Below are 13,659 nucleotides of genomic sequence, written 5' to 3'. Positions count from 1 at the left end.
AAATAGAAATGTTTTGTTTCAAATAAAAAAAGTTTTATATGAATTGGGAAAGGGAATACAAGACGACCCTTAAATTATCGTGAACAGATAGTCACTGTGACACATGCTACAATGTATAGCGTGCAGCTGTTAAGTGTTGTGCTAACCTGAATACAAAGCGTTGCCATTTTAAACCTCGCTTTTCCGTTAAATATGATAAGGACGATTTACCTGTGTAGGTCAGCGGTTGTTTACGATCACTTGCTAAATACTGTAATGCATCGGAGTAGAGGGGAAATGTTTGACAGTATGAACCTCAAATCACGATCACCTCAAGGCAAAGTAGAAATATCAGGTGATCCCCACCTATAAACCCACCCGAAGCCATGTTACGTTTTCAAGTGATCTATTATCAATAAACCCACACAGAAACGAGTTGTTTTTGAGTGATCTATCATCCTTAAACCCACCCAAAACGAGTTGTTGTTTCAAGTGATCTATCATCCATAAACCCACCCAGAAACGAGTTGTTTTTTCAAGTGATCTATCATCAATAAACCCACCCAGAAACGAGTTGTTTTTTCAAGTGATCTATCATCAATAAACCCACCCAGAAACGAGTTGTTTTTGCAAGTGATCTATCATCAATAAACCCACCCAGAAACGAGTTGTTTTTGCAAGTGATCTATCATCAATAAACCCACCCAGAAACGAGTTGTTTTTGCAAGTGATCTATCATCAATAAACCCACCCAGAAACGAGTTGTTTTTATCATCAATAAACAAGTGATCTATCATCAATAAACCCACCCAGAAACGAGTTGTTTTTGCAAGTGATCTATCATCAATAAACCCACCCAGAAACGAGTTGTTTTTGCAAGTGATCTATCATCAATAAACCCACCCAGAAACGAGTTGTTTTTTCAAGTGATCTATCATCAATAAACCCACCCAGAAACGAGTTGTTTTTCAAGTGATCTATCATCCAAACCCACCCAGAAACGAGTTGTTTTTTCAAGTGATCTATCATCCAAAAACCCACACCAGAAACGAGTTGTTTTTTCAAGTGATCTATCATCCATAAACCCAGTATCAGAACAGAACATTTTATTCTCTAAAAACCCACCCACGGTGGTACATGAGAATATAAAGATATACAATTTAACATAAGTATATAATCAAGATGGTGGATAATAGAGTAGATAGATAGAGTATTATTATCACAATTCGTTTACAATTTCAGGGCATTTGACAAGGCATTTAAGAATTTAGCTCGGTTTTTCAAATGCTTTGGTTTCTTTATTGAAAATAGTCGTTTCAGTTTGAACAGATTAGGCCATACGTAGTAATAATTTGGAATATACATTATCCGCTTTTGGAGAAGAGCTTCGCATTTAAAAAGGTAATGGAATTCGTCCCCAACAGACGGAGAGTCGCAAAGTTTACAGAGTCTATTTTCTCTAAGAATGTTGTACCAGCGTCCTGTTTCTATCGGTAAATTGTGGTTTGATAACTTAAATCTAAGAATTGGATTATGTATAGATTTGGGAAGGAAGAGGTAGTTTTCAAAGCATAGATTGTCTTTAACATTTTGGTAAAATTTTCCTTTCGGACTAGATGCTAGTTCACATCGCCATTGTTGTAAATATTGATCTTTGAGTACTGTTTCTACTTTTGAAACCAAACATTCTGATGAACATAGGAACGGGTAATCATACATTTCTGAGAGTCCGCAATCATCTAAGATCCGTTTGACAAATTTAAACCATTTCAATTTAGGTAAAGTGTTTGGAGAAGAAGATATAATGAAATTGAATAAAAGGGTCGATAATTTCGTTTTCAGAGTGTTTGTAGCTAGTTTATGCCAGTATGATATTATTCTTTTATATATTTTAATATATAGCGGATATCTTCCTAATTCCCCATAAAGCATGATACTGGGGGTTGAGTTTCGAAGACCACAAGCATATTTTAGAAATTTTGAGTGAGTTTCTTTGTAAGTAAGGACGCCAGACACAATATAGTTTTCGTTTGGAAAGTTTAAGAATTTCAAATAACACATGTTTTACAAATAGGTTGTCGCAAGCAGAGAAACCTTTTCGAAAACCTGACTGGGACGGGGATAAAATATTGTTTATCTCCACGAAATGTGAAAGTCTTATATTAAGAATACTAGTGAATAGTTTTCCAAAACAACTTAATATAGTTATGGGTCTATAGGAGTTTGGGTCCATAGGGTCACCTTTCTTTTTATAAATAGGTTTAATTGTGCCTTTAAGCCAACAACCAGGAACAATTCCGGAATTTAGTATCAGGTTGAAAAAAGTAGTCAGAAGTGGGATTATCTTTTCTGAAGCGTCAATTATAAAATCATTTTCTACCAAATCTATTCCAGATGCCTTATTTCTTTTTAGGTTCTTTATGGCAGAGGCAATTTCATCCCTTGTAATGGTATCGTTGAGAATATTTGTATCGAATGCAAAGTTATCGCTATCGTCATTCTTCTCAATGAGGACTTCATCCTCACATTTCGTTTCATTTACTTTTTTAAAATATTCATAAAAGTCACCAATGCTTGGTGACTGGTTTGTTTTTTTACAGTCACGCTTATTTAGTATTTTCCAGTATTCTTTCGGTGAATGTTTTTTTGTTACGAAACTGTTTAGTTGTCTCTTTAGAAAATATTTTAATACATTTATCCATACATTTTTTATAAGCACGGGACGTTACACAAAACTTCTGTCTATGTAACGTAGTTTTAAATTTTCTAAAGTCATTTTTAGATTTATGAATTTTTTTACGCATATTCCTACATTCAGTGTTGAACCAAGGCTTGTTAATTCTACCAGCTTTCGATTTGGGAAATTTAGCATGAGTCTTCCTTACACCAAATGTTTCACGTGCAGCATCAACTAGCACGTGCGCTATGTCAGAAGCGATGTCATCTACCGTATCTGGGTCAACCCCTGACTCACACGCTAACTCTGTGCGTCTTTGAATCTCTGATAGCTTTTCAATTTTCAAGTTTTGACAGAACGTAGTAGATTTTCCAATATCATAATGGTTTGGCTTACTAGCTTGGAGGATTTGCTCTTGTACCGGATTACTAACGGACTGTGAAGTACTGCTGCACGTGGCGGTTTTTATTGTAAAGTGGACAGGGCAATGGACATCAGAATATAGAGGTGAGAAGTCAAATATTTCGAAGTCTTTATATAATGGTAGACATAGGGGGGACGCAATAACATAATCAATAACAGACTTATTTTTACACGTTGCCTTACCTATTCTCTTATCCTTGTCTAACCGCCCATTACAAATAAACATGTTTAGATTTTTACATAATTCGATCAGTTTAAATCCAAAATTGTTGCCTCTATCATCGTCTTGAGAAATTCTATCACGAGAAAGGCTTAGATCATCAAGAATAAATTCAGGGTTTATTTCAGTGTTCATTTCATCTAGGTCCATATCGAACTCATCAACAATATGTTTGTCTAATGATAGGAAGTCCTTCATATTATTAGTTCGTGCAAAGTCACCCATTAGGGTAGCATAATCACTAAGAGATAGGTAGTACAAAAGTGACTGTTCTATTTCATTAAAAGCATCAAGTGATCACAACACACCCACTAACTCATACAGAGACGAGTTGGTTTTCAAGTGACCACTCACCCACGTAGTGCCCATCCTCAGAAGTCACCGTGACCATCACGCGCCTTATATGGCACCTAGTCAGGGAAGGAATAATAATCTGTCATGGAATATCCAGCCCAGCGATATGCAACGGATCAATGGCCCTGACTGTAGATAGTTACAACACATGTTATTATGCATGATAAATCGATATACCTGTAACTATTTGACCCTCTTAACGTCATTTCACATCCTACCATGTAATCCCTACTGTCACAAAGCTGCGAAAAAAGTGTATTTACGACGCTGACATTTTCCAGTTCATAAAACGTCAATTGCGTAATTACGTAATTCTTTCTTAAAATTCCTGTTTCTATAGAAACTGATATTGAATTATTGCAGTGTGGTCGATTCTAATGTCATCTGAAACCCGCTCCGTGATCAGCTGTCGGTGCACCTAATATGCAGATAGTTTTTACCCCGCAATTCATCTCATCGTGATGTACGTCAGCCAATGGTTCCATGCGGTGGAGACATGTGCGAGAGTGATGTGTACATTGGTTTTCTGTTGTGCATCCTGCTCCTGCAAATGATGCACACGGCGAGTCAATAACTATGATAACTGTCCTGCGACTTTACTTGAGCATTAGCCTAGTGGTTAAGGCATTCTCTCTTCACGCTGAAGACTCGGGTTCGATTCCTCACATGCATGGGTTTAATGTGTGAAGCCCATTTCTGGTGTCCCCCGCCGTGATATTGCTGGAATATTGCTAAAAAGGGCGTAAAACCCAAGTCACTCACTCACTCACTCACTCACTCAGTATTCCATCCTCGATAATAGAGTGTATATTATTGTATATTTATTAGATAGTGAGTGAGTAAGGTTTTACGTCACTTTTTGCAATATTGAAGCAATACAACGACCGGGGGCAGCGCAAATGGGTTTCACACATTGTATGCAGGTGGGGACTCGAACCCGGGTATTCGGCTTGACCGCACCCGGCAATATTCGAACTATCGCTAAATAATCGAGTTAGTTTCTTGTTTAACGCCGCACTCAGCAATAGTCCAGCTAATGGCGGCTGTCTGTAAATAATCGACTCTGGATCAACAGCATTATTCACGTATATCTGTGACCTCAAGCATGGACAAGACATCTATAGATTCAAGTGAATCAACGATGTTTCTGTTTCAATCCAGTCAAGCACTCGGAGAAGTGCTTCTAATGGGGGACATTTCCGGTAACAATATTATTCTTTCACCTTTAACATCAAGACACAGATCCTGCACCCTCAAGTCTGTCAACAGCGTCAGCTCAAAGCAGAAAGTGAAACCTTTGGAAGATCGTTTGCTAAATGTAAGGAAGCCATCAAATTTAGTACGGAAACCTTTTAGGGATTTTTTGTTCAACTTGAAATTTGAAGTAGAAATTATACTTCCTTGGAATTTATGTAAGCAGAGTGCATGTTCTATTAGTTTATATACACTTCAGACTTTGTCAACATGTAGTCCTGGTGACAAGACAAGTCCACTTATTATCTAAATTTCAACTTGAGTATCTTGAGATTTTAAGAAAACAAATAAAGTCCTATCAAGTTTCCGTTTACATTAGTTCAACCAGAATTTGGAACTCACTAACCTGAATTATCAAAACTGTATCTTGAATGTTAAAGATGGTATAGCTTGAATTGTCAAGACAGCGTAAAATAGTTTCAGGACAATTAATACTTACAAATTGAATTTTCAAATATTAACTTTTACGTTGGTGGCTGGAAATATAAAGATAATACAACAGGCATGGTCCCGTTTCACAAAGCGACTTTAGCTCTACGATGATCGTAAGCCTATGGTAAAGAATGGGAGTTAGGACCTCCTTAGTGCTAAATCGTTTTGTGGAACTGGACCCAGGTCTCGTATGGACTTCCGTAGATATCGTCATTATTTCAGTGCAGGGTGTTTTTAGTTATGGTGACTGTCTTGTTTGAACAATTTAGCCATGATATACATCAGACTTGCCTTTTATATTTTGCATACCCGTCACTACTTTTATCAGTGAGTGAATGCTGTTATACGCCGCAACTCTACACGATGGCATGTTTCTAGGTATGCTGGTTCCACAAAAGAGTTGAATGTCTGATTCCTGCCTTGCTTCTGGCTTTGCTTCCACATTTGGCTGACATCTCGTAACGAACGGAATACTGTTCAAAACGAGTTTAAACCAAACCCACTCACTCATTAATGAGCGATTCTGGACAAAGTGAACCAGTGGTGGAAAGTATGAATACAATGACGATCAGTCATGTCACACTCTACATCCAACAGGTCTTCATCTGCACGATTACAGTTTGGACCAATGGATGTATTAATTTCCTCGGGGCTTGACTGTTTTGTTGAGTGTTGTATACTATTGTCGCTTTATTTTTTAGTTTCGAGGGTGTGGCATTCAGGAGTCGAAACCTTGTGACAAATACCAAACTGATGCATCGACACAAAATGCTCAAGCACAAAATACGTAAGAAAACCAACTCGTATAAACGCAGCACTTATTTTCAGCTGAGTTCGTACTTGATCACATTGTCGTACACACGAGTTGCCATGGTTGAAGACCCACGAGAATGTTACGCCTGGCCCTGGGCCCGATTCACAAAGCGATCTTAGCGCTAGGGCGATCGCAAGTCGTATGCTTTAACAGTTGTTTATGGTAGTCGTAGCGCTAACATCGCTTTGTGGAGCGGCACCCTGTTCCAGTTGACCACCATTGCCAGCGAGACTTGCACTCACGTCTTTGAGTGGCATTTAGAAGTTGGTGTGCATGATGAACAACGGGGAGAGTTCTATGGCAGGGGCGTAGCTACCATTACAAAAAAATGCCCGGGATTTACACATGACTGTTGCTAAAACAGTACATCGTCTTTATTATTAACGTGAGCGACGTTTCGGTGTAGCTACTTACACCGTTATCAAGCAAGTGAGACTTGCACTATAAGCTTTCGGCCAAAACCAAAACGTTTTCCATATCCACCATGTATGCATGATCCGCAGATAATGGCACGACTAAGGGAAGTAACTCCGTACAGAAAGCTGTCTTAGGTCATCACATGGTTTTTCTCTCAGTCGAATAGTTTCATGTTCAGAGGTACAATATGTCATTGTATTTAACAAAAGCAACAACGCCGGCGGTTACCAAGACAAAGTTTATTATGATAAAGAAACTAAAATTTGGCAACATGTGTTCAAACAATCCCACCATTTGAGCATCAAAAACATCACAGGGTCTAAGGGAGACAACTGCGTGTCTCTGACAAAACTGCCCAGTATGATAAATTTAAACCCCATGTTACTTGTCCTCCGTGTGGACAGACCTGTTTAACAAAGAATAAAAACATGTTTGGCAAAGTATCATGTGTAGTAAATAATTCAAATGACGTAAATACATATTTACAGTTATGAAATTCGCCATTTGATTAAAGCAGTAAATATCTATAGCATAGTCAAATTAAAAAATATTAACGATGAAACGATCTCGTAAAGACTTTTTTAACGAAGCACTACTTGACACGTTCGTCATATATGACCCTCTCCTCCACCTTTTTCAAACGGTCGGTTTGTCCCGGAAGGTTACGACTGAGAAAACAAAATCTTGTGTGTATAAAAGGTTAGAAATGTTCTCAAGAAAATGGAAAGAATTACACAAATGATGCAATCATTCATCACTAGGATTCCATGTGAGCAAGTGACTTCCGACAAAATATACAATACAATCTGCACGATACACATCCTCCCATTGTGGCATTTTAAGCTTATATTTTCAATTTGTCCGCTTGTTTAATGCCACAGTCAGCAATGTTCCAGCTTTATGATGGCGGTCTGTAAATATAAGTGTGGACCAGAGACTGACGTCATGAGCATCGATCCACGCAATTAGGATACGATGACATGTGTCAACCATGTCAGCGAGCCTGGCCACCCGATCCCGTTAGTCGCCTATAACAACAAGCACGGGTTGCTGAAGACCAGTTCTAACCGGGTTCTTCATGGGTATGTATTTCTGTTGGGGTTTCGTGTACAGCTGACACGCTTATATACAGCATTGTTATGACTATGTGATTAAGTATATTATACAAACGGATTGATATTTCAAACATCACTTCCCCACATATGTGCCTAGAACACATTAGCAAAGAAATATGTGGCTTCAGCGTTAGCCTGAATATTTATCCCAAATCATAAAGCTTAATTCAATCACACAAACGTTCGCAGAAGAAATATCACCATGGAAACATATCTATTCTGGTGTTCTTCAGTTTAGCTGACGCACTTGCACATTGTAAGCAGATGCTATTTATATATATTTTACTAAATATGGATTCGGAAACAAACCATATCAAATATCGTTAAATAGCATACGTATTTAATGACATTTCTGTTCCCATTTACGTATCTTTGCCACGTTGTACTGTAAACGCTACAAGGCTTTGGATGCAATACAAGGCCAGTGACCATTCTGTGCAGTCAAGATGTTATATACAGAATAAAAACGTTCAAGAACTATCATAGCAGTTTTATAAGAACAATTGTGCATTTGTAACTTAATTAAAACATCAGAAGTAATGGAGATGACATTTTAAACATGTCAATGCTTTGCATATTCATATCAAGGATACTTTAATATCTTCGACGTCCACATTCTTCGTTCTTAAGGGATTGCCTTACATTGCCTGGTGCTCAATTCCAAACTCGTTAGGGCTGATAATTAGAGTCTTAAGCGATGTTAGCATTAAGACTGTCGTAACTGCAAGTGAGTGAGTGAGTTAAGTTTTACGCCGCTTTTAGCAATATTTCAGCAATATCACGGGACACCAGAAATGGGCTTCACACATTGTACCCATGTGGGAAATCGAACCCGGGTCCTCAGCGTAACGAGCGAACGCTTTAACCACTAGGCTACCCCACCTCCCCCGTAACTTTAAGACTTCCCTCAAGTTACGAAGTCCTAGCGCTCAAATCGCTCTGTGGGACGGGGACCTGGGAGGTATTGTGTACCTCTTCTCACCACAGATCAAGTCCAGGCTATAAACCTTTGTTATTCTTTAACGCAGAGATCCTGTTCCAAGTAATAGAACAGACCTACGCTACCGGTTTCAGCTTACAAAAAGTGATCTTTAAATCTTTTCTGAAAACATAGACATACCTATATTTTTCCTCTAACCATTGTTAATATGGACTGGATCCTGTAGTGAAAACTTCACAGAATACTTGATACCTTAAATATGGATGGTACTGCACCTTCTGATGTGGATGGTGTAACATGTTAGCATCCGACTTCGTCTTGTCGCTCATTAAATGCGACATATCAAGTCATAATATGCATTAATATACTACTCACACTTTGCTAAGGATCACAAAAATTCACAACATTACTTAAACGTAGATTCATAATTTGAAATTGTATCCATTTAAAACTGGATAAATAATAATATGGTAACCCCTCTTTAGGTAAACAGTAGCTTTAATCTAACCTCATGTACTTGATACATGAGTAACCATAAAAATGGTTTTCATGGCACCAATCAACCATTTTGCAAATCATGGAACGAGTCATTGACAAGTACACAACACCTGTCAGTAGCAGGAATGGGATCCACAAGATGCAGTGGCATACTGAAACCTAGGATCCATGCTTACAATAAACCTAGATATTTAAACCAAATTTGACCCCACATCATAGTTTTCTGTTGAATCCATGATTTGATCCTTAGCAAAGTGTGAATAGTATACGTCAGCGACTAAATGTTGTTCAATGCCGTAGTCAGCAATATTCCAGCTGTATCGAGGTTCAAGTCTGGATCAAACAAACCAGTGAGAGACATCATGAGCAACGGTCCGCACCACATGTACGAAGACTGGCAATTTGCAGAGCATGATATTCCGATCGGCCTTTACAGACATAAAAAGGCTTTCCTGGTCTAAATGACACACACGCACGCACGCACGCACTCACTCACGTATGCACGTATGCACGCGCGCGCGCACGCACGTCGTCACGTACGGGCGACGCTAAATACCATTCCATCTTAACCAGTATGAAGATAGATGTATCAGTATGATAGCGTGCTGAGTAAACCATGGACACATGCACATACATTACAAGGAAAGACAGAAATATACAGTATATTATACATATATACAACATGCATGTGCAACCTGAAAGAATATAACTTCAGTTATAGTCACCATTTTACGTAGCAGTCAGTGTGTGCGCGTACTTTAACGGTATCCCTCGAACGCTCATTTCAAGAACTGCTCTTCTAACACAGAGGCAAGTATAATCTTGTCTTTTTAGCATTTCCGTTTTTTGGACGCAATTCCGAACTGGTTGTTATAACTCTGGTGTTGTGCGTAGAAAGGCGATTCACGTTAGGTCACGTGTTACTTTAGGTCATTCAGCTTTTGGGCATCTGTCGATGACTTCCTCTAAGGCTGCACATAGCAATGTTCGCTCTCTGACACTCGCTCCACAATTTATTATTTGTTCTGCTCTGCGATTTATAGTTTGTCTTATTTCCCCAAGACCTAAAGGTGTAAATATTTATTTTCACTTAACAGACATAAAAACTGTGCCGTTTCGTACCTTAATGGCAATAGCAATGCTAGGATGGGTACACGGTCTTGTGTTTAGCACAACATATATGTCGCCATGATTAAGTCACAACGATGCACACAATTGCATAGGGACTTTAGAAGATGCTCATACGGGTTTAAACACCCGAATGTTTATGTAACGGAAGCGACACGTGGGTAGTCTATTAGTGACGTCATGACAGACTACTGTATGGACGCATCTACTACAGACTGCTGGGACATGGCGGTGACTGGCCTTTTCTGTATGAAATAAAGCAGGAAACAATCTGAGTCGAGATCTTACATTTATTTTGCGCTAATACCATTGTCATTTATTAACGTTTTTCAAGAAGCAGCTTCTGTTACTACCAAAATATGTTGTGTAAATTAACCACGAAGAGAGAGGTAAGCGAACACCATGTGCTTCCGAATTTATTACTTTTGTCTAGACAAATTGACAGAGCGGAAATAGCGCGAGCGCACAAGCACACACACAGAGTAATTCCGCTCGGTCAATATGTGTGCCACTGAGTGTTACCTACATGCAGGAGAGTCCACAAGGATATATTCAGTATATCAGCTATAATATACCAACTTGTCGTGACTGTCCACAAGGATATATTCAGTATATCAGCTATAATATACCAACTCGTCGTGACTGTCCATGAGGATATATTCAGTATATCAGCTATAATATACCAACTTGTCGTGACTGTCCATGAGGATATATTCAGTATATCAGCTATAATATACCAACTTGTCGTGACTGTCCACAAGGATATATTCAGTATATCAGCTATAATATACCAACTCGTCGTGATTCCATGAGGATATATTCAGTATATCAGCTATAATATACCAACTTGTCGTGACTGTCCATGAGGATATATTCAGTATATCAGCTATAATATACCAACTCGTCGTGACTGTCCATGAGGATATATTCAGTATATCAGCTATAATATACCAACTTGTCGTGACTGTCCATGAGGATATATTCAGTATATCAGCTATAATATACCAACTTGTCGTGACTGTCCATGAGGATATATTCAGTATATCAGCTATAATATACCAACTTGTCGTGACTGTCCACAAGGATATATTCAGTATATCAGCTATAATATACCAACTTGTCGTGACTGTCCATGAGGATATATTCAGTATATCAGCTATACCAACTTGCCGTGACTGTCCATGAGGATATATTCAGTATATCAGCTATACCAACTTGTCGTGACTGTCCATGAGGATATATTCAGTATATCAGCTATAATATACCAACTTGTCGTGACTGTCCATGAGGATATATTCAGTATATCAGCTATAATATACCAACTTGTCGTGACTGTCCATGAGGATATATTCAGTATATCAGCTATAATATACCAACTTGTCGTGACTGTCCATGAGGATATATTCAGTATATCAGCTATAATATACCAACTTGCCGTGACTGTCCATGAGGATATATTCAGTATATCAGCTATACCAACTTGTCGTGACTGTCCATGAGGATATATTCAGTATATCAGCTATACCAACTTGCCGTGACTGTCCATGAGGATATATTCAGTATATCAGCTATACCAACTTGTCGTGACTGTCCATGAGGATATATTCAGTATATCAGCTATACCAACTTGCCGTGACTGTCCATGAGGATATATTCAGTATATCAGCTATATACCAACTTGTCGTGACTGTCCATGAGGATATATTCAGTATATCAGCTATACCAACTTGTCGTGACTGGCTGCTGCATTTACTGGCTAACATGTACACATCACGCCGAAGTGGTGACGTCACTAGTGTGTCAGCGAGTGAGTGTTTGAGTTAGGGCGTACCTCCACTTTGAACAGCATCCCGGTAATCACGTCGTTGGGAACAGTAAGAACCCATGCGATGTTAACCATTTTAGTTTTGACTATCAAACAGTTTAGCAGTCAATAAATATGAATGACGTAACATTTGCAACTTACACATTTCGAGCCTCACAGATTATTATTGTAACAGGGACGAATCCAGGGATTGAATATTGTGTACAACTAACCATTTTAATTTTATTAGGTTTTGGTGATCCAACAGACGACTTCTTTATACATTACATTAGTTGTCCGTTCAGCTGCATCTTGTCAGAGAACAAGGTTGTTAACTATCTTATAGCTACACGTTAATCCAAGGTTGCTGTGACAGGCTTCTCTGTTCCAACAGGACCCATTACATCCCATCAGTATGCTGTTTGACAAGGTGTGAGCCTTTATGAACATTTATATGAAAAGACACACCCTCCATCATATTGAATCACTTGAGCATGCGCAGTCCCCGCTCGTCTATTGTTTGACAATCACGTGATCACCTATGTTGCGTTCACATCCGGTAGAAAATCATATTCCTTCTGCACTTTGTTATTCCGGTGTTGATTGTCTTGCATAGTAGCGATGCCCTTCCTTTGTTCTAGAACACACATGTCATACCCCTCGGTCATCTGTGTGACCAGGTACTCAAACACTGCCTTCCAACACTCCCTCACCTCCATAATGAACTCTTCCCCCAGCTCCTGCTCCCATACTTCCAGCATACACTTGGAGTATACGCTGAAGTAGTGGGTGTCGAAGCCGTCGAACAGCACATGGGAGGCGCCGAGTGCCATCAGCTCGTGCTGGGTGACAGGTGCGAGGCACTCAAGGTTGTCCACGATGTTCTGAATGACCTGCATAAACTTCTCGGCATGATCCCGGAACTGAGGGTTCTTCCGAAGATCATCCACCTTGTACACACTGCAAGAAAATTGTGTAATTTACAGTTAGGCGTTCTTGCTATTTATTGACTGGCGATACTGTCTAGCCGACCATATCATTAACTTTCTTCCCCCGATCATATTGATCATAAGTTTATATAAGATGGAGAGAGAGAGGGGGAGGGACAGTGTGAGTGTGAGAGTGCGAGTGAATGAAGGGAGGGGGGTTGGAGGGCGTGTTATGTAATATGTATCTACATCAATAATTAGTTGTTTCCTAATAGTACATTGTTACCGGAAGTCTCATGACGTCATTGACCAAAAGCATCATGGTCCTTCTTGTACCGTCACTTGATTAAACAAGTTGTGTTCGACCCAATGCTCATGTCATCAGTTCGTAAATATCTAAAACGACGACGAATTCACGACAGGAGGGAGGCTGGCAGGATACTAATGCCCAAGTCGATAAGACCCTGCTTTATCCCTATAATGCCGAGCGCCGGGCAGGGTATCAAAAAGTAACACATTTGGGTATGAAGCAGCCAACGGCCTTCTGCCCTCCCAACAGTGAGTCTTCGCCATAATTAAAAGCGACCGAACCCTTTCCATAGTAACAAGAGATCCAATATACGATTTCACCCATACGATAACAATACGATTCACTATCAAACCATGATTCATGAT

General features: G+C 39.2%; 1 protein-coding gene across 2 annotated transcripts in view; it reads right to left on the bottom strand.

Moving 5' to 3' along the window:
• Nucleotides 1–11,653: 11,653 nt before the first annotated feature.
• LOC124263404 (cytoglobin-2-like) overlaps nucleotides 11,654–13,659 on the bottom strand; it is a 53,844-nt gene continuing 51,838 nt past the window's right edge. For both annotated transcript variants that reach the window (XM_046698021.1, XM_046698020.1), the window contains exon 3: nucleotides 11,654–13,015. In XM_046698021.1, the coding sequence (XP_046553977.1) occupies nucleotides 12,595–13,015 (421 nt within the window). In that variant the 3' untranslated portion in view covers nucleotides 11,654–12,594. The remainder of the gene's footprint in view (nucleotides 13,016–13,659) is intronic.

Source organism: Haliotis rubra, unplaced genomic scaffold, assembly GCF_003918875.1.
Source record: "Haliotis rubra isolate DU_JTF1 unplaced genomic scaffold, ASM391887v1 Scf88, whole genome shotgun sequence".
Classification (NCBI taxonomy): Eukaryota; Metazoa; Mollusca; class Gastropoda; order Lepetellida; family Haliotidae; genus Haliotis; species Haliotis rubra.
This window is presented reverse-complemented; position numbering and strand designations above follow the sequence as displayed.